This window comes from Bombina bombina, chromosome 3 (assembly GCF_027579735.1).
Source record: "Bombina bombina isolate aBomBom1 chromosome 3, aBomBom1.pri, whole genome shotgun sequence".
NCBI classification, from domain to species: Eukaryota; Metazoa; Chordata; class Amphibia; order Anura; family Bombinatoridae; genus Bombina; species Bombina bombina.
Genome location: NC_069501.1, coordinates 1,128,786,741 through 1,128,809,240, shown reverse-complemented (window position 1 = coordinate 1,128,809,240; position 22,500 = coordinate 1,128,786,741). Strand labels below are relative to the sequence as shown.

Genomic DNA, 22,500 nt, shown 5'->3' with positions numbered 1-22,500 from the left:
TTAGGGGGATATCTGTGTGTGCAGGTGACTATTACTGTGCATAATTATTAGGCAACTTAACAAAAAACAAATATATACCCATTTCAATTATTTATTTTTACCAGTGAAACCAATATAACATCTCAACATTCACAAATATACATTTCTGACATTCAAAAACAAAACAAAAACAAATCAGTGACCAATATAGCCACCTTTCTTTGCAAGGACACTCAAAAGCCTGCCATCCATGGATTCTGTCAGTGTTTTGATCTGTTCACCATCAACATTGCGTGCAGCAGCAACCACAGCCTCCCAGACACTGTTCAGAGAGGTGTACTGTTTTCCCTCCTTGTAAATCTCACATTTGATGATGGACCACAGGTTCTCAATGGGGTTCAGATCAGGTGAACAAGGAGGCCATGTCATTAGATTTTCTTCTTTTATACCCTTTCTTGCCAGCCACGCTGTGGAGTACTTGGACGCGTGTGATGGAGCATTGTCCTGCATGAAAATCATGTTTTTCTTGAAGGATGCAGACTTCTTCCTGTACCACTGCTTGAAGAAGGTGTCTTCCAGAAACTGGCAGTAGGACTGGGAGTTGAGCTTGACTCCATCCTCAACCCGAAAAGGCCCCACAAGCTCATCTTTGATGATACCAGCCCAAACCAGTACTCCACCTCCACCTTGCTGGCGTCTGAGTCGGACTGGAGCTCTCTGCCCTTTACCAATCCAGCCACGGGCCCATCCATCTGGCCCATCAAGACTCACTCTCATTTCATCAGTCCATAAAACCTTAGAAAAATCAGTCTTGAGATATTTCTTGGTCCAGTCTTGACGTTTCAGCTTGTGTGTCTTGTTCAGTGGTGGTCGTCTTTCAGCCTTTCTTACCTTGGCCATGTCTCTGAGTATTGCACACCTTGTGCTTTTGGGCACTCCAGTGATGTTGCAGCTCTGAAATATGGCCAAACTGGTGGCAAGTGGCATCTTGGCAGCTGCACGCTTGACTTTTCTCAGTTCATGGGCAGTTATTTTGCGCCTTGGTTTTTCCACACGCTTCTTGCGACCCTGTTGACTATTTTGAAACGCTTGATTGTTCGATGATCACGCTTCAGAAGCTTTGCAATTTTAAGAGTGCTGCATCCCTCTGCAAGATATCTCACTATTTTTGACTTTTCTGACCCTGTCAAGTCCTTCTTTTGACCCATTTTGCCAAAGGAAAGGAAGTTGCCTAATAATTATGCACACCTGATATAGGGTGTTGATGTCATTAGACCACACCCCTTCTCATTACAGAGATGCACATCACCTAATATGCTTAATTGGTAGTAGGCTTTCGAGCCTATACAGCTTGGAGTAAGACAACATGCATAAAGAGGATGATGTGGTCAAAATACTCATTTGCCTAATAATTCTGCACTCCCTGTATATATATATATATATATATGTATATATATATATATATATATATATATATATACACACATACATATATACACACACACACACATATATATATATATATATGTATAAATATTAGATATCTATATCTCAAATGAACATTTTTTTGTTTGTTTTCTGAAACAAACAACAACAGACTAAAGATCAATATATAAAAAAAAACATCTGTAATTTATGTTTCTATAAGACATTTCTATATTTATTGCATTACTGTAGTGGTCCTGGAAAGAATCAAGTTGTTTGCAGTCTGTGGGGTCCTTTACCGGAACAACATTGTTTCTCATAGAATAACCAACTACAACTAAGATGATTAATTTCCTCCAATGAATGTTTGCATGAGCGCTGGTCAACATAAGTATCCCCATGTTAACACTACTGTGTTTTTAGTTCCGTTTGTTACTCTGACATTATCCAGCTGTTAGTGCACAAACAACCTGAATTAATGAATCTAGTCTTCTGTAGGTAGAATTTTCTCAAACCTTCTACAATGATAGTTTTAAATCTTACAAATTAAGATTTACCCATCACTATATTAACTATTCAGTATTTGTTACTTCCTCACTCTCACATGAGAAGTTTGTTACCTTGCCTGTGCCTGTATCCAAAACCACTGCCCTTGATTATTTTGCATAGCCCTGAAAACTCTGAAAACATTTAAAGGACCATTAAATACAGTAGAACTGTGTGGTAAAAAGTGCATCATAAAAAGACAATAGCACTTTAAGGATTTTTAAATAAGCAGTACATTTTCAAAATTTACTTCAATTTGCTGGCCCCCTGTATCAAGTGACAGCCATCAGCCAATCACAGGCCCGCATATGTATACCCTGAGAAATCTTACACATGCTCAGTAGGAGCTAGTGCCTCAGAATGTGTGCATATATAAAGGCTGTGCACATTTTCATAATGGAAGTAATTTGGAAAGTTTCTTAAAGCAGCATGCTCTATCTAAATCATTAATGTTTAATTTTGACTTTAGTGTCCCTTTAATTGGTTCAAATTCAGAAAAACTTGCCAGCTTGGAGTGAAATCATCTAGCAAACCTCACTTTATTTACTATGAAAATCGTGGTAAAGAATATCACAGGAGAACACAGAATACCTTTTTTAAAAGCAAATACAAATCAAATAGCTTTTTTTCAGTGTAATCAAATTTGTATTCCCTTCTAGCTTTGCATTTTCTGTCAGTGTATTAAGGGGTCGACTTATCAAGCTGCGGCGGACAGGGGCGCACATACGCGCCCCTGTCCGCCGCAGTTTGCCTCTGACAGGCTGAATTCCGCTGCCGGAACTCAGCATTGCACAAGAACGCAATTTTGCGTTCTTGTGCAATGCTGCCCCCTGCCTGCACACAGCCAATCATACGCGGGCAGAAGCTGTCAATCTCCCCGGTCGGATGAGACCGGGGAGATTGATATTAGCCACCTGAGAGGTGGCGAAAGGTGAGGGAAGCAGCGGTCTAGTGACCATTGCTTGTTAAATATGGACTGCAGGTTCTCTTGTGAGAACCTGCAGTCGTAGGGGTCAAAGGATGGCGAAAACCTTTGGTAAATCGACCGCTTAGTATAAAGCTTATGTTAGGACAAATTCACCAGTCCAGCACACAATTGGCGAGGTATATCAGCGAGATCTGAAGCAGTAAGATGGTTAGAGAATATGACAGACATGCATGAAAAATGCCCCTGTCTAGCCCACTTGCTGAGACAAGTGAAACTTTTATATTAAAATGAATACAAAGTATGATTTGTGTTATGTACTTTAAATATGATTCTTACTTTTGTACTCACTATTTGTCATTTAGCAGACTTTGTATTTTGAGTTAAAAAACTTTATAAAGTCTAAGCCTAGTAAACAAAGTACAAATCAGTCTAGCCAAGGCTAAAATGAATACATAAAACAGAATACATTTCTTATTTGATTGAGTATCATGCTGTAATTGTTACACATTTGTCTGACTGGTGAGCTTTTTTTAATCATTTCAATACAGAAAAAAAATATCAAGTCTGCAGGCAGCCATATTCTCAAGTAGAGAATCTTTCCTCCTGCAGGATCATGTGGCAAAATGTACTATTGTACAAGAGCGGTCTTGTACAAAGCTGTCACCTGCTCTTGCACAAACAATAGCACGAGAGCAGGGTATGCCAATCACGCTGACCAAGCAAGTATCGGGGTGATTTATGTCACCGGGTCTGAGGTGGCAGAGAGGCTAGAGAAGCAGTTTCTGCTTCTTAAAGGGATATGAAACCCACAAATGTTCTTTTGTGATTCAGACAGAGCATACCATTTTAAAAATGTTTTGCATTGACTTCTATTATCAAATTTGTTTTGTTCATATGGTATTGTTTGTTGAATCAAGGTAGGTGTCTGGAGCACTATATGGTAGGAAATAGTGCTGCCATCTAGTGCTTTTGCAAATGGATAACATTCTTGCAAAACTGCTGCCATATAGTATTCCAGGCATGTGCAGCTTATGTCCCTGCTTTTCAACAAAAATACCAAGAAAACAAAGAAAAAATGGTAATAGAAGTCAATAAGAAAACTGTTAAAATCGGCATGCTCTATTTTAATCATAAAATTAAAAAAACATCCAAGTTGTGCAACAGACGTTCCTTATGAGAAGAAGGATTGGGGCAGAGAGAAGGAGCAACAATTTCCTAATTAATATTTTTATCCGAAACCACATTATGGAGAAATCCCAACTTAATACGCAGGACCACCTTATCCGCATGAAAGATAAGGTAAGGCGCATCACACTGCAAAGCCGAGAACTCAGAGACTCTCAGAGCAGAAGAAATAGCAATAAGAAACAAAACCTTCCAAGATAACAACTAAATATCTATAGAATGCAAAGGCTCAAATAGAGCCTGCTGCAAAACTTTAAGAACAAGGTTAAGGCTCCAAGAAGGAGCAACAGGTATAAACACAGGCCTGATACTGACCAGGGCCTGAAAATAGATTGAACATCTGGCACGTCCGCCAGACGCTAGAGTAACAAAATAGATAAAGCAGAAATCTGACCTTTCAGAGAACTGACTGACAATCCTTACTCCAGACCTTCCTGGAGAAAAGACAAAATTCTAGGAATCCTAACCCTACTCCAAGAGTAGCCCTTAGAGTCACACCAATAAAGATATTAACACCATACCTTATGGTAAATTTTACGAATAACAGGCTTACAAGCCTGAATCATGGTTTCAATGACCAACTCAGAAAAACCATGCCTAGACAGAACTATGCGTTCAATCTCCAAGCAGCCAGCCTCAGAGAAACAAGATTTAGATGGAGAAAAGGACCCTGCATTAGAAGGTCCTTCCTCAGAGGCAACCTCCAAGATGGAAGAGATGACATCTTCACTAGGTCTACATACCGGATCCTGAGAGGCCATGCAGGAGCTATTAGAATTACCAATGCTCTCTCCTGTTTGATACGAGCAATGACTCATGCGAGGAGTGCAAATCGAGGAAACAGGTATGCTAGACTGAAATCCCAAGGAACCGCCAGAGCATATAATCAAGGCGGCCTGTGGATCTATTAACCTTGAACCCTACCTTGGAAGTTTTGCGTTCTGCCGAGACACCATCAGATCCAACTCCGGCACCCCCCATTTCAGGGTTTATCCAGGAAGAAAAGTCTGTCTGCTCAGGAAATCCGCTTCCCAGTTGTCCATTCCTGGAATGTGGATGGCAGATAGACAACAATAGTGAGCTTCCGCCCCCTGTATAATCCGTGCCACCTCCTTTATAGCTAAGGAATTCAGAGTTCCTCCCTAGTGGTTGATGTAAGCCACTGAGGTGATGTTGTCCACCTGGAACCAGATAAACCGGGATAAGGAGAACTGAGGCCGAGCTATCAGAGCATTATAAATCGCTCTCAACTCCAAAATGTTTATGGGAAGAACAGACTCCTCCCGAGTCCATAGTCCCTGGCCTTTAAAGAGTCCCAGACTGCTCCCCAGCCAATCAGGCTGACGTCCGTAATCACAATCACCCAGGAAGGTTTCCGGAAGCATGTGCCCTGAGACAGATGCTCCTGAGAAAGACACCACGAGAGAGAGTCTCTTATCGACTGGACTAGATCTATCCTTTGAGACAGATTTGAATGGTCTCTGTTCCATTGTTTGAGCATGCATAACTGCAGAGGTCTCAAATGGAATCGAGCAAAGGGAATTTATGTCCATGGAAGCGAACATCAAACCAATTACCTCCATACATTGAGCCACTGATGGCCGAACAGTAGACTGTAAAGAGAGGCAAGAGGAAAGAATTTTGGATTTTTTGACCTCTGACAGAAAATTATTCATAGATAGGGAATCTATTATGGTCCCTAAGAAAACTACCCTTGTAGCTGGAACAAGGGAACTCTTCTCATGGGAACGTAGAAAAGACAACAAGATCTCTGTAAGAGAGTTTGCTTGTTGAAAAGATGGCACCTGAACCAATATGTCGTCCAGGTAGGGCGCCACTGCAATTCCCCAAGACCTGATCCCTGCCAAGAGAGTCCCCAGAACATTTGTGAAAATTCTGGGAGCTGTGGCAAGGCCAAACGGAAGAGCACAAATTGAAAGTGCTTGTCTAGAATAGCGAATCTCAGAAACTGGCCATGATCCCTGTGGATGGGAACATGAAGATACGCATCCTTCAGGTCTATGGTCGACATGAACTGACCCTCTTGGACCAAAGGAATAATGGAACAAATGGTATCCATTTTGAAGGATGGTACCCTGAGAAACTTGTTTAGACACTTTAGGTCTAAAATGGGTTGAAAAGTTCCCTCTTTTTTGGGAACCACGAACAGATTTGAATAGAATCTTAGACCCTGTTCCCTTTCTGGAACTATAAGTCCCAGGGTAGAAAGGTCCTGAACGCAGTTCAAGAATGGCTCTCTTCACCTGGTCTGCAGATAATATTGAGAGATAGAATCTGCCCCTGGGAAGAAAGGATTTGAATTATATTTTGTAACCCTGAGATACTATGACCACAGCCCAAGGATCTGAGACATGTTGTAATCTATGCTTGACAAAACAGGGGAAGTCTGCCCCCACTTGATCTGATCCCGGACCGGGGCTGACCCTTCATGCTGACTTAGACTCAGCTGAGGGTTTCTTTGATTGCTTCCCCTTGTTTCAAGACTGATTGGGCTTCCAAGAGGACTTGTATTGCTCCTGCTTGGAAGAGGGAGAGGAAGACATTTGACCTCTGAAGTTACAAAAGGAAAGAAAATTACTTTGACGCCCTTTAGGTCTGTTCTTCTTATCTTGTGGTAAGAATGACCGTTTTCCACCCGTACTATTAGAAATTATTTCTGCCAGACCAGGTCCAAACAAGGTTTTACCCATGTAAGGACGCACCAGAAGCTTGGACTTAGAGGTAATATCAGCTGGCTAAGATTTTAGCCTAAACGCCCTTTGGGCTAGGACAGTGAAGCCAGACATCTTGGCTCCCAGTGTAATAACCTGCATGTTCCCTGATGAACAAACATCTGTTGCAAATAAGCCTTCAGAAATAAAGGAAATGGCTAGTCTAAGAGCCTTAATCCTATCTTGAATCTCCTTGTTAAAATTTATTCAGACAAGGCATCGCACTAATAAGATGCCGCACTTGCTACTGCGGTAATACGAACTGCAGGTTGCCCCTTCTACTTTAGGGACTGTGCACCATGACTCTTTAATGGAGTCAGCAACAGGCAAAATCTTTGGAGACGGGGTGAAAGGTATCCCTGACTCCTCCCATACCTGTGAAATAATCTCAGTCACACGGACTGGAACAGTAAATACTTCCACAGAAGAAGGAATATCATAGCATTTGTCAAGTTTATTAGATTTTTCAGTCGTCCAATTAGCCAATACCTTCTTGTTCAAGCTTAAATCTGAAGATTACTTCTTCAACTTCAGACCAAGTATTTACACTGTCAGAATCTGATATTTCACCCTCAGAAGCTAGCGAGGTAACCTCCTCAACAGAGTTATGAGGGAGGGCAACCTGCAAAGCAGCAGATGGAACAGACACCTTATAATCTGAAAAATGTTTAGTTTTCCTCTTGCATTTCCCTAATGCAGGAAAAGAAGATAATGCCACAAATACCGCAGAAGATATCTGTGCGGTAAAATCTACAGGCAAATAAACGCCTCCAGGAGGCTGAGAGGAACCACAGGGCACTGCATGTGACGCAATTAAGGCTTGGGACGTTTGAGGAGGAAGCTGTGGCATTGTCTGAACACCATCATCCTATGAGACATTGGGCTCAGAGGGCAACAATCTATCTCTACATACAAGAGTTCTAGCTAAGCAAGCAGCACAGAATTGCATAATTGAAGCAATTTTTGCCTCAAAGCATAGCAAGCATTTAATAAAAAACTTTTTTTAAAGTTTTTTAATTAAAATTAAAAAGAGAAATAAAATTTTTATATTTTAATATTTACTTTATAATTTATAAGGTACTGTCACTTTAAGAACAGAGTTCCGGTCAGAGAGAGTCTAAACCAACAAATTAGTACCCCTACACCTCAGCCTGACTGAGGAGTCTTAACCTGACCTTCGACTGAAAAATTGGCCAAGACAAAACAGCAAGAGTTTTCCAGCCTAACGAGAGCATCCAGAAAATGTCGGCATCAGATAAGAAGCCGCTCCACTAGAGAATCGAAGAGGAAACCGGGTTACATGACTCGCCAACAAAAAACTGCACAGACAAAATACAAGCGCGCGTTTCTGAACTTAGCAAATATAGTCAGTGTAGCCATCTTTAATATCAGATTAGACTGTTAATCCAATCGTTTAGCATAAGAAAAAAAAACTGTAAAGCACCTCATACGATGCATCAGTATCAATAAACACACATTATATACATGAAATGTGACATAACAAGAAGCGTGCTTAGATAAAATACAAATAGCCCACAATAAAGTAAAGTGGAGTATACTTTAAAGCCCAAATAAAAAGTAATAACCCCTAGTCTCTTAGTCACAATAAAAGTGCCTGCTCCCGGCCTGTAAATATCCTTATAAAGGATATAACATGTCCCAGATAATGTTGCAGCTCAACCTTTAAGTGCACAGTCTCCAATACCTAGAAGACAAAGGCACTTACCTGCAATCTAGCTGTCAGGCAGGATGACAGCTTACAAGGTGTGAGAGCACACATACTCCTCACTGAGACCTGTAGAAAAAGAAAGAACAGAGTAAACCTACTCTGGCTTTCTATACCATGGGTAAGCAAGGCCTACCTCACAACTTTCTAACTGCTTTAAAGCCACCACTACTCTACTGAAGAGAGTAACGTGGACTACGGCTACGACCCAAAAATCTTGCTTGTAGTGAGAAAAATCCAATTTTCTTCAGACACCAAATCTTCACCTCTTCCATTGACAGAGGCAAATAGAATGACTGGGGATTATGGGTAGGGGAGTGATATTTAACATCTTTGCTGTGGTGCTCTTTGCCTCCTCCTGCTAGCCAGGAGTGATATTCCCACTAGTAATTGATGATGTTGTGGACTCTCCACATCTTAGGAAAGAAATCTAAACTTTGGGGACTTCTGGTGAACCAGCTGATAGGGAGAACAGCCAGACAGAGGGTAACCAGGAACCTTATCTAAATCTGGCCCAGAGCCACTAGCCATTTTTAGGAAATATATTAACATTTGTGCTTTCAATAGCTATAATAAATTTATATGAGGTCCTTAAAAAGAACACTCAATGCAGTATAATTGCATCATTAACAAGTATAAGATAAGGCAATAAAACTTATTTTGAATTTCAAATAAGCTGTAGATTTTTTTTTCTGACAAATTTATCTTTTCTCCTATTTTCCGGCCCCCTGTATCATGTAACAGATATCAGCCAATCACAGACTAGTATACGCATACCCTGTGAGCTTGTGCACATGCTCAGTAGGATCTTGTTCCTCAGAAACTGTGACTATAAAAAGACTGTGCAAAATTTTATAATGGAAGTAAATGGAAAGTGTCTTAAAACTGCTGCTCTGAATCATAAAAGTTTATTTTGACTTGAGTGTCCCTTTAAGGCCTTAAATATATTGATCTGTGGCCCCCATGTGCTATTTAGTTGGTCATTGCTCCACTAAATTCTATACCCAATAACAACATATTCCATTATATCGTTTTCTTGCTCATATCAAAAATAGGGTATTTTAAAATAGTATTAAAATTGGAAGTTCTGGAAAAAAATACATTTCTGTATTAAAATGGCATAAAACCCAATATTTTTCTTTCATTATTCAGATGGAACATAACATTTTAAACAAATTTCCAATGTATTTCTATTAGCAAATATTCTTAGTTTTATTTGTATTCTTTCTTGAAAAGCAGTAAGGTAAGTTCAGGAGTGTGCACGTGTCTGCAACACTACAGGGAGTGCAGAATTATTAGGCAAGTTGTATTTTTGAGGATTCATTTTATTATTGAACAACAACCATGTTCTCAATGAACCAAAAAAACTCATTAATATCAAAGCTGAATATTTTTGGAAGTAGTTTTTAGTTTGTTTTTAGTTATAGCTATTTTAGGGGGATATCTGTGTGTGCAGGTGACTATTACTGTGCATAATTATTAGGCAACTTAACAAAAAACAAATATATACCCATTTCAATTATTTATTTTTACCAGTGAAACCAATATAACATCTCAACATTCACAAATATACATTTCTGACATTCAAAAACAAAACAAAAACAAATCAGTGACCAATATAGCCACCTTTCTTTGCAAGGACACTCAAAAGCCTGCCATCCATGGATTCTGTCAGTGTTTTGATCTGTTCACCATCAACATTGCGTGCAGCAGAAACCACAGCCTCCCAGACACTGTTCAGAGAGGTGTACTGTTTTCCCTCCTTGTAAATCTCACATTTGATGATGGACCACAGGTTCTCAATGGGGTTCAGATCAGGTGAACAAGGAGGCCATGTCATTAGATTTTCTTCTTTTATACCCTTTCTTGCCAGCCACGCTGTGGAGTACTTGGACGCGTGTGATGGAGCATTGTCCTGCATGAAAATCATGTTTTTCTTGAAGGATGCAGACTTCTTCCTGTACCACTGCTTGAAGAAGGTGTCTTCCAGAAACTGGCAGTAGGACTGGGAGTTGAGCTTGACTCCATCCTCAACCCGAAAAGGCCCCACAAGCTCATCTTTGATGATACCAGCCCAAACCAGTACTCCACCTCCACCTTGCTGGCGTCTGAGTCGGATTGGAGCTCTCTGCCCTTTACCAATCCAGCCACGGGCCCATCCATCTGGCCCATCAAGACTCACTCTCATTTCATCAGTCCATAAAACCTTAGAAAAATCAGTCTTGAGATATTTCTTGGCCCAGTATTGACGTTTCAGCTTGTGTGTCTTGTTCAGTGGTGGTCGTCTTTCAGCCTTTCTTACCTTGGCCATGTCTCTGAGTATTGCACACCTTGTGCTTTTGGGCACTCCAGTGATGTTGCAGCTCTGAAATATGGCCAAACTGGTGGCAAGTGGCATCTTGGCAGCTGCACGCTTGACTTTTCTCAGTTCATGGGCAGTTATTTTGCGCCTTGGTTTTTCCACACGCTTCTTGCGACCCTGTTGACTATTTTGAATGAAACGCTTGATTGTTCGATGATCACGCTTCAGAAGCTTTGCAATTTTAAGAGTGCTGCATCCCTCTGCAAGATATCTCACTATTTTTGACTTTTCTGAGCCTGTCAAGTCCTTCTTTTGACCCATTTTGCCAAAGGAAAGGAAGTTGCCTAATAATTATGCACACCTGATATAGGGTGTTGATGTCATTAGACCACACCCCTTCTCATTACAGAGATGCACATCACCTAATATGCTTAATTGGTAGTAGGCTTTCGAGCCTATACAGCTTGGAGTAAGACAACATGCATAAAGAGGATGATGTGGTCAAAATACTCATTTGCCTAATAATTCTGCACTCCCTGTATATGGCAGCAGTTTTGTAACAATGTTATACATTAGCAAGAGCAGTGGATGGCAGCACTATTTCCTGTCATGTAGTTCTACAGACGTGCACGCTGCGTATCTAGATATCTCTTCAACAAAGAATAACATGAGAAATTTAATAATAGAAGTATATTGGAAAAAAATAATAATTGTATTCTCTTTCTGAATCATGAAAGAATAATTGTGGGTTTCATGTCCCTTTAATACTTGTGAAGGTATGTTCCTGTCAACTTAAAGAACAAATAAGCATTGCACAAACATTAACTTTCAGTTGTATTTATTACCAGTTTAAACAGTCGTCTTTTTAATGTTTCAACATATTTTTAACATTGATAAATAGTTCTCTTTAAAATAAAGAGGGAAGATTTTTCTTTGTAATTTATTGTGTCTTTAAACCAAACTTCAGTGTTAGCAGCATTTTTATTAAAATTATATTTTTTATTATCTTTATATTCCTGAAACCTAATATAATGAACTGTGCGTTTTGCCAGTGGCAGGGGATGTGTTTGAGACTGCAGTCAATTCTGGGTGTTGTGTGTATATATATATATATATATATATATATATATATATATATATATACCACCCCCCCACCCCCAAAAAAAAAAAAGAAGCAATTCATTAGTAACATTTATTCCAATAACATGAGTGATACTTTGTAGTCGCTGCCCCTTCCTAAGTCTAAGGAAAGGGCCACGGACCCAAAATACCACACATTGGAATACATATTACTAATGAATATAAATCCAGAGAGTGTGGATCTTGCTATTTTGGACAATGTGAAGTTTGTACCTGAAACTCTGATGGTTGGAGTTCAACTGAATGTGAGTGTGGATCCAAAAAACTAAAACAAGCACACTTGACTAATATAATTAAAATGCTGCACTAAATTGTCACATAAACAAAGCCAACAGGACCCTTCTGGCTTATATAACACACAACATACAATAAAAAGCAATCTCACTGTAATCTAATAGGCTTCAGTTATACCATCTACAGATCAAAACCATTTCTTTGAATTAGAAATAAATCCCTAAAATACTACATAGAGGGATTAGTGAGTGTTGTGACTTGCATGATACTATTGTATGATTCTGCTGTGGACATTGCGTTAATCAGACATACATGCTCTGTTTTTCCATATGTATTTTTACCCATACATGACCACATATACTCTCTAACCATAAATAAACAAGTGAATTTGTAATTCATCACCTCAGTCCATAATGTATGCACCTAAATTCTCTCATCCTCACCCATCCACATAATATTTTATTATTTACATCCAAAGTCCATTTACCCATATTTGTTGCCAGCACCTCATGGTACCACCTTATTTATTTCACATGTGCTAAAGCTGGGGGTTTCATACAATGCTTAGTATCCTATCAGATAGTAAAGGAACTAAGTAACCAGTAACTTCAAAATATAGTAGACATGCAATCTCAAGTTATGGGTTAGGGTCGCTATTTTGATTGGTGCCAAAGAACCACTTGGATTTTAGACATAATGGAGCTACTCCCATTAGTTACTGTTCCCAGGGCAGTTTGACATCATCACACCATGGGGCATATGTATCAATGTGCGAGTGGACATGATATGCTGTCGGCATTTATCATTGCACCAGCAGTTCTTGTGAACTGCTGGTGCAATGCCGCTCCCTGCCGATTCGCGACCAATCGGCCGCTAGCAGGGGGTGTCAATCAACCCGATCGTATTTGATCGGGCTGATTTCTGTCCGCCGCCTCAGAGCAGGCAGACAAGTTATGGAGCAGTGGTCTTTAGACCGCTGCACCATTACATCTGTTTCCGGCGAGCCTGAAACAAGGGGCCTCAAGCTCCATACGGAGCTTGATAAATATGCCCCCATGTGTGCACATGCCATTTACATTTATTTATTTGTATGTGAAATAATAGGAACCTACTTACCAACTTTAAATGACTAAACACTAAATACATTTTATAATCATAGGGCTCCATTTAGGAAGCTGTGAATGCATTTTTGGAGTGCCTGCAGCCGATCTGATGGCCATTGCTTCTTTACCTACTACGCCAACTCTTAAGTGTTGTTTCATGATCCCCTCTATCTTCTCTGAGCGAGGTGATTAACAATGGGCAATGATAAATGTGGGCAGCATATAGCTGCCTGATAGCCATGATGCTGGGTGGACAGGGGTCCGCCCTTATTCATTCGGTCATTGTTAAATGGAGCCCATAGTGTTGAAGTCATCCTCCGCCTCCCTTTAGTCATATGTGCCGCCATGTTGAAATTTAGCTTTCACTGCATTCCAGTGCTGATGTGTTTGCACATGAGGAGCACCTGTCTAGTGTTTAATGTCCCTTTAAAATGTATCATTTGAAATCACCATAAAAATATGTTAAATAGCAAATTTACTTACGCCCTCCAGGCGACATCTTTAATGAGACATGCGGTAGGAACCAGCAATAAACCCAGCCAGAAATATCCACACTTCAACACCATCCCCGCCTGCAAGTAAGGAAACACGTGTAAATGTAAGAACAATGCACAATATCATAGAGTTTATTGGTTTAAGCATGATCAAATGTTACAAATAAATATGTTGGGTAAACCTGAAATATTATTTATTTTAATAGTTCTATTATATAAAAACATTCTTGTTTTAATAGCTTTTCTATAACCAGTATCAAAATTTTCAGTATAGGTGTGGAAACAACAGGCAAACACACTATTTCAAGTGACAAAATCAAGGTAAATGTATTTTAAAACAATTTAATACACCTTAGCAAGTAAAATGGATCATTGATGACATACAGGAAAAAAAAAATCATAGTTCACTGTCCATTTACGCTGTAGCGATCATGTCCGCCCGACATCGCTGAATGCCGACAGCATATGCTGTCAGCATTTATCATTGCACAAGCAGTTCTGGTGAACTGGTTGTGCAATGCCACCCCCTGCAGATTTGTGGCCAATCGGCTGCTAGCAGGGGGTGTCAATCAACCCGATCGTATGTGATCGAGCTGATTGCTGTACGCCGCCTCTGAAGGCTTGCGCGGAAACAGATGTATCTGGCCCAATTCGGGCCATGATAAATCAGCCCCATTGATTCTACATACCTACTACTATAAAACAGATACAGTATACACATATACCACTAAACCCTATTGGTTTATATCTGCAGATAAGTATTTATCATTGCTAATAAAAATTAACACCTAAAAGGTCATCTGGAAATACAAATAATTGTTAAATGTAAAGACCACATTATCACAGACAGATGTATTGTTTTTGTTTTGATGGCTAGTTATAAATAATACTAATAAAAAATGTTAAAAAGATGTTAAAAAGATAATAATGTTACCATATATGTTCAACCTACTGAGTCTCCTCTTTTTAAGCCAAAAGATATAGAATGCTTGTACCCCCTTACACCAGTCTTTTTCTTTCCAAACTGTATTCTTAAAGGGACAGTAAACCCCTAGTAATAACAAGACATTTCTGTTGTGTTGCTATAGAACAACATATCAACCAAGTCTAAACATTTTTTAAACAAATTGACATCTTCTTTGCTGCATTTGTTTTTCAGTAGCCAAACTATACCCACTAGTTGCCTTATATGGAGGAGCAAACCCTGACTTGAGTCTGCAGACTACAAGGCTAGCCACGGTCATTATGTTATAATACAGTGCATTGTTTTGCAGCTCTTATCTGTTAAAGCCAGTTAGGGAAAGATGTGTAGCAGGGTTAGCCATGATAGGTCAGCTAGGTTAGCCTTGATAGGTCAGCAGGCTGCTATCCAGATCCGAGAAAAAGTAAAGCCACAATTTTCAAAGCAAAATTACATGAAAAGGGGCAAAATAAATAATGAAAGTATACTGCAAAGTTGTTTTACTATGTATAACAACATTTTATAATAAAATCTCAAGGTGTTTACTGTTCCTTTAACTCCCCAGTTGCTGGCCTACATGGTCATTATTGTCAATACTTTTCAGTGTAGACTTTAGTCAATGTGCTATGGTATCTTTGGACTGAATTTGTACTGATAGGAACAAGTTCTAGTGCTATACCGATGGATTGGAATATGCATTCACAAGCATAAAAACAAAAGATTTGTACAGGTATATCTGATTTGTTAACATACATGCGTTAATGCAAATATAAAAAAAGTCAGGTAAACAGGGTTAACGGTGCTTGTTTTCAAGGAGTGTATCCCAGTACTGCAAAACAATGCATATTGTTTCTAACAAAATTACAGTTTCGAATGATTTTAGAACATTTACTTTGTATGCAAATCGCTTGCAACAGTCAATCATTTCTGATGCAGCAAAAGTAAAAGTTAGTCTTAAAAGGGCCATAAACCCAAAATATTTCTTTCATGATTTAGATAGAGCAAACAATTTTACACAACTTTCTAATCTTCTTCCTCTTTTGTTAAACAGTAGGAAGCATGCGTGTGTCTAGAGCACTATATGGCATGTATCCATTTGAAAGAGCTATTTATGACAGCACCATTTCCTGCCACGTACTGCTCCAGAAGCCTAACTTGGTATCTTTTAAACAAAGAATACAATTGGAACAAAGCAAATTTGATTATAGAAGTAACTTGGAAACTTTGCTCTGTCTGAATCAAAAAATTTTTTTTGTTTGTTTCATTCCCCTTTAATGCTTTAATAGAAAGACTGACCTCCTTCTGTTGGTTTAAGCACCACATGCTAATGACAGTGTAACAGGAGTTGTATATAAGGACAGGGAGACTCAATTTTATAGAGAGTAGCAGGAATGATTCACCCTAGATCACTGGTTTTCAAACCTGTCCTCAGTCCTCACTAACGGATCACATTTTGAGGATATCTGAACTGGAGCACAGGTGAAATAACCAGCTGATTAGTAAACATGGTTCATTTACTAACTCTCATCCAATCCTGAAAATCTGACCTGTTGGGGAGATTCGAGGACAGGTTTGAAAAACAGTGCCCTAGATAATGGATATTCTGTGAGTTTTAAAGGGATCCTAAAGTCCATTTTCTGCAATGCTAAACTGACTGATTTGTCCCACTCCAGAACTCAATTCTTCTTCTAATAATTCATACTCATATATAATACTTTTACTGCTTACCCCCTCTCTTCATTGTCTGCCCATCATCCAAATGTTTTTTATGACGCAGTGGGCGGCACAAGAAATCAGAAACCGTACCGCCATGTTATGTAGGATAGCCGTGATTCTGCTTACTCTGTGCGCCTGCCTTTAATATGGAATATGAATTCACATTAATAAAGGGATTTTAATTCTATCTGGGAACCCCTTTTGTGCTTTTCTGTATTGAATTGGCGCTTGGCAGTCGCTCTGGGATTCCCTGGAATATTGGCGTGAGTGCTGGACTGATATTCTGACTTTTTGTAATATGGAATATAACTAGCTTCACTTACATACTGTAGACAGGCACACAGCGTAAGCACAAACGCGGCAGTTTGCTCTGCTATACTACATTATGGGCAGCTGTAGCTTCTGATTTCCTGCAATGGCTGCTATATCATTTGAAAAAAAATATTAAAAGAAACTTGAGTTCATGGACTGGAAGCATTAGGTTTATGCAGGAATATGGCACTGAGTGGTAGAAAATGACTTTAGTGTCCCTTTTAACTTGATTGGGAACAACTAAGGCAGATTGGTGTTTTTCTGAATTCTTCACTTAACTGATATTTTTAAACTTCTTTAGTTTACTTGGAAAGCAAGAGTGTGTTAGTCATAACAGCCATTTGAGTTTGTATATGGGTGGCCGCCTCATAATTGAGTCACATTTAGCAGCGGAATGTCTGTCAGTGTTTTTTAGGGGGCATGACAACTGGCAGGTGTTCCTAGATTCATTTATCAGTTGTTGGCTGCTAAATCATTCACCCATTGTCAATGTGTCAAGACAGCCGTAAACACTGAACTTTTAGTAACACATACAAATCTGAGTTTTAAGTGATGTATTGTAATTCTTAACATAAAAAAATGATTGGTAAAACAGCTTTAATGGTTCTGAAATCATCTAACTCTATATGCTATTTACCTGTATTGCCAAATCTGTATGAGTGCAACATCCCTTTAAGAAGGCGCATATTTTCTACATTACAAATAATAATTGAAACACTGCAAAAGCAGTTTTGTAAGAAATAGGGAGAGTTGCTACGGAATATACATAAGCGGCTACATACGGATTTAAAAAAAAACAACTTCTGCTGGAGGTCTGGAGCCTTGGAATCTTGGGTCATCAGTTTATATTTCAGTATCTATGATTTGTTTGCGAAGCATAAATATCCTCATAATTATTATTTATGCATAATAATCAGAAAAAGTTATCAGTCGCAAAGGTTTCCATAAACTGCAGCTATTTCTGAGAAGACACAAACATGTTTTAAATGCACAGTTAATACTCTGATAGTGCATATTTATATTAGATAGTTAAAGGGATATCAAACCCAAAATGTTTCATTTGTGATTCAGACAAAGCACATCAATTTTCTTCTATTTTCAAATTTGCTTCGTTCACATGCTATTCTGTGTAGAAGAGATACTTAGGTAGGCATCTGACGCATTATATGGCACAAAATGGTGCTGCAATCTAGTGTTCTCGCAAATGGATAACATTCTTGCAAAATTGCTGCACTATAGTTCTCCAGAAATGGGCTGGCTCCTAAACATACGTCACAGCTTTTCAACAAAAGATTCCAACAGAACAAAGAACATTTGATAATAGAAGTAAATTAGAAAGTTGTTTAAATGGGTTCCATATCCCTTTAAACCCTTTTTCACCTTTTTCCTGTATTTTAAGAGTCCTTAGCAGTCTTCACAAGAGTAACCTTGCCACATATATCTCCCTAATTTGCATTTGATTAGCTTATATTTTCTTATGAAGCCAAACAATGGAGATTTTGTTAACACAATGACCGTGGAAAGCCCATCCTTCTGCAGATGCTAGTCCAGATTGGCTCTTCCAATTAAGGAAAGTGGTGGGGAAGTTTAACCATTGAAAATCCCTTGCAGCAAACAAGGTGTTAATTTGTTCTAATAAAGTTCAGACTGTGGAAAATTGTCCTCACTATGTTCTTTTCAAAGGGTAAATATGGAAATGTAAAGTGCACAATAGTATATTTTAAAGTAAATTTTTTGCAACATACAAAGAAAATTGCTTCTAGTAAGAGATATGAAAAGATTTGTGCATGCAACAGTATGAGCAGAGCCATAGACCATGGCCCTGATGATCGAAAGTGCCATGAGGCGGCGAGAAATTCAAAAGGGATTCGTCGCCATGTCGAGAAAAGCCAGCAAAATATTCAAAATGGTTTAAAGGCAGCATCACCGAGAGGTGTCTTAACATAGCCTACAGAGGGTGGCGACACTGCTCTGATACTGGCGATATATTCAAAGCAAAATCGCCACCTAAATCGAAGGTGTAATGTAAATGATCCCTTTACACAGTACTGTATGACAATACAATTTACACCAGAAACTCAAGCCCTGTTCTTACAATACAATAGTGAATTAAACATATTAATAATACACCTATAGGAGCTGGGGGGTTGTGGGTATCTGATATATGTATATACATTGTTTAATGTATATGCATTGTATAGTATAATGTTACAATATTTATGTAAACTGTAAACATAATTGTAAAAATCTTCTCTGTCCTTAGGGGTGTATTTTTACTTATTTTAAGATTGTGATTCCGTGTTCTCAATATTCATATTTACATTATATTGAGAAAGCGCATTCACGATCACCATATTTATATTTCACAATACTGGAATCACGTTTTCGATTTTTCATATTTCACAATATTGCGATTTTCTAACACTAGCAGTAGACAATATTGAGCTCTGACCTCAGTCCTGAATAATAACAATAATAAAAAAAAAAAAATCACAAGCAAATAATGTTTTTCTATTATATTTGGCCGTTTGTCTGAAAAGGTTTACTGGTGGTCTTACTGCTTAGGAAATGGATGGAACTGGTTTTTAAATCCCTGTGTCAATTCCTGTGGGCTTGGTAAAGTTAATTCATCAACATTTTTGGCACCATTACTTGCCTTTTGACTTTTTCATGCATAGAATTTTGGACAGCAATAATTCTTTGAGCAAATCTAGTAACTAACAGAATGTCACACAGAAAAAAATATATAAAATATTTGTCATTAAAGGGACATTAAAGACTTTGAGATAATATAAACTGATAAATCGTATATATAAAAAACCTCTGCAATATACTTTCATTATTAATTGTGTCTACTTTTCCTGAAATTCAATTCTGAAATTGTGAGCTTTTCAGTTCCTGTTAGAAATGGAAGGGTAAAACACTGTTATATTCCACACAGCATTGGCTGCACACTCTAGTGACATATTTATAACTGTCCCTAATTGGCCACAGCAGAGAAAGTAACCTAAGTTACAACATGGCAGCTCCCATTGTTTTATAGACACTATGGAGTCGATTTATAAAGCAGCGTATGCTGCTTCCGACCCACTCCAATTCAGGTCTGCCTGAAGCGGAAGTTAAGAAGCAACGGTTGTAAGACCGCTACTCCTTAACTTGTCTGTCACCTCTTAGGCGGCGAACAGCAATCAGCCCGATCGGATATGATCGGGGGGATTGACACCCCCTGCTAGTGGCCAATGTGCAGGGGGCCGCATTGCACAAGCATTTCATGATAAATAATGCTGTCGGCATTTATCGATGTCTGCTCGCACTATAATAAATCGGCCCCTAAAACTTTACATTTATTTTGTCAATATTTAAACAGATAATTGAATTTTTAAAAATGCATCTACAGGTTATTCTCAGGCTAATCTTCTTTAAATGCATCATTCTATTTAATATTTAATATTGTACTATCGTTTACATATAAAGGTAAGACACAATGTACTCAGCTTTATACATGCAAAGCTAGGATTAATAATACTCATGTAAAATGACATGAATAAGGGAGAGGGACTTCCCATGAGCAATAGCAAATATGTCTTTTAAACTAAGCGCACAAAAGTTTGAATAGAGGTTGGAGAAAGAACAGAAATGAAGAAGAGGCTAGGGAAGAGTGGGCCTCACATATGATGAAATGTGTTACTATATTTAGAAACCACAAAGGAAGTTCAGACACAATAAATGCGGTGAGTGGGATAATTGGGTGTGGCAAGACTAGTATGAGCCTTACAGGGACATGAAACCCAATTTAGGGTTTCATGTCCCTTTCCTAGGGAACTGCTGAGGATTGTAATTACAGAGTATATAAATAAAAGTACTCTAAATATGGGCGGGTGGCATGACGAAGAGAGTTGGTGCGTATAAATGTAGGCAGCCAGTCTGTGATGCACAGGACAACTAGATTACGAGTGGCGCACTAACTGTTGCGCGCGAGCGATAATGGGTATATTGCGGGTGAGTATATTAACACGTGTCGGGATAGCGCAACTTCAGAGCTCTGTTTAACTGTTACACTCGACAAAACACATAAAAAATACATTGTACAGTACAGTTACACTCATAATAGCACTGTCTAATAACAATTATTAAAAAAACAAAGCATAAAAAAGTTATAAGAGCTCAAAGATAAGAGATCTCTGGTGTTAGAGAAAAAAAAGGCTACGAAGGGTTTTAACATAGAAATACATACATATAAATGTATAAAGATATGTTCATATGTACATATTTACAGACTTATATACACAAACACATAAATTCATATGTATACATATATAGACACACACACATATATATATATATACAGTAAGGCCTGACACTAAGCTCCCAATAGTGCATTGCTGGTGCTTCAGTAAATGAAGCACATTTAATAATAGAAGTAAATTGGAAAGTTGTTTACAATTATAGAGTCTATCTGAATCACGAAAGAACAATTTTGGGTTTCATGTCCCTTTAAAGTGAAAATAAAATCAGAAATTGGAAACTGTGATCGTCTTTATGCTACGTGACAAATCATCAGGTTATTGTATAAATATTTTACATTTTTTCTCTATTACACTATTGTGTTCCCCCCCCCCCAAAAAAAATATATCAGTAGAACAGTTCTTAAATCAAAGTATTTAAAAAAATGTATAAAAATTGTAAAATCATACAGAGACACGATTGTTTAAAGTTAGACTTGTTAAAAACACGGCCATAGTGATATGTGGCAAATAATCTTATTTATGCTCAAGTGAGGCCTTGGGGCTGATTTATCAACCCCCGAATGCAGCCATACGTAGCTGTTTACTTGCGAACCTTCAGACTCGCCGGAAACAGGAGTTAAGAAGCAGCGTTCTTAAGACCGCTGCTCCTTAACTCGCCCGCCACCACTGAGGTGGCGGACAGCAATTGGCCGGATCGGATACAATCGGGTTGATTGACACCCCCTGCTAGCGGCCGATTGGCCGCGAATGTGCAGGGGGCGGCATTGCACAAGCATTTCACGAGAAATGCTTGTGCAATGATAAATGCAGACAGCGTATGCTGTCGGCATTTATCGATGTGCGGCGGACATGATTCGCTACATCGGATCATGTCTGCCCGCACAATGATAATTCGGCCTCCTTGTGTCAACTCTGCCAGTTTTAAAAACACACATCCATAGACAGCTTAATTCTAAGGACACCATTCTCACTCCCTGTTGCATTTGAGTGCAAACTAAAATACAACTGGTCTGGAGAGATTTAAAATTTTGAATATTTAAAAAAAAATAAAAATAATAATTTCATCATGGTCACAAACAGCTGCCCACTTTGTCAGCCATAACCATTTATATTTCATTTAAGAGATTGTAAAAATCAAAATGGTTGCTTACTATTTTGCTTTGTTTAGAGAAATCAAATTTCTCACCGAAAAACTTAAAGGGACAGTAAAGTCGAATATAAACTTTCCAGATTCAGATAGAGCATGCAATTATAAACAACCTTTTAATACATTTATATTATCACTTTTGCTTTGTTCTCATAGAATCCTTTGTTGAAGAATAAATCTAGATAGGTTCATAGGAACTTAAATGCCTTAAAGGGACAGTATACACCAATTTTTTATAAAACTGCAAGTGCGCAGATAATGATCTAAAAATCCAGTATAAAACTTTTTTAAAACGTACTAAGAAGCTCCCAGTTTAGCACTGT

The 22,500-nt window shown here is 38.6% G+C and overlaps 1 protein-coding gene across 1 annotated transcript in view; it reads right to left on the bottom strand.

The window, feature by feature from the left end:
- ATP8A2 (ATPase phospholipid transporting 8A2) overlaps positions 1–22,500 on the bottom strand; it is a 1,256,305-nt gene that overhangs the window by 148,575 nt on the left and 1,085,230 nt on the right. The window contains exon 32 of the mRNA XM_053705572.1: positions 13,784–13,872. Coding sequence (XP_053561547.1) covers positions 13,784–13,872 — 89 coding nt within the window. The remainder of the gene's footprint in view (positions 1–13,783; positions 13,873–22,500) is intronic.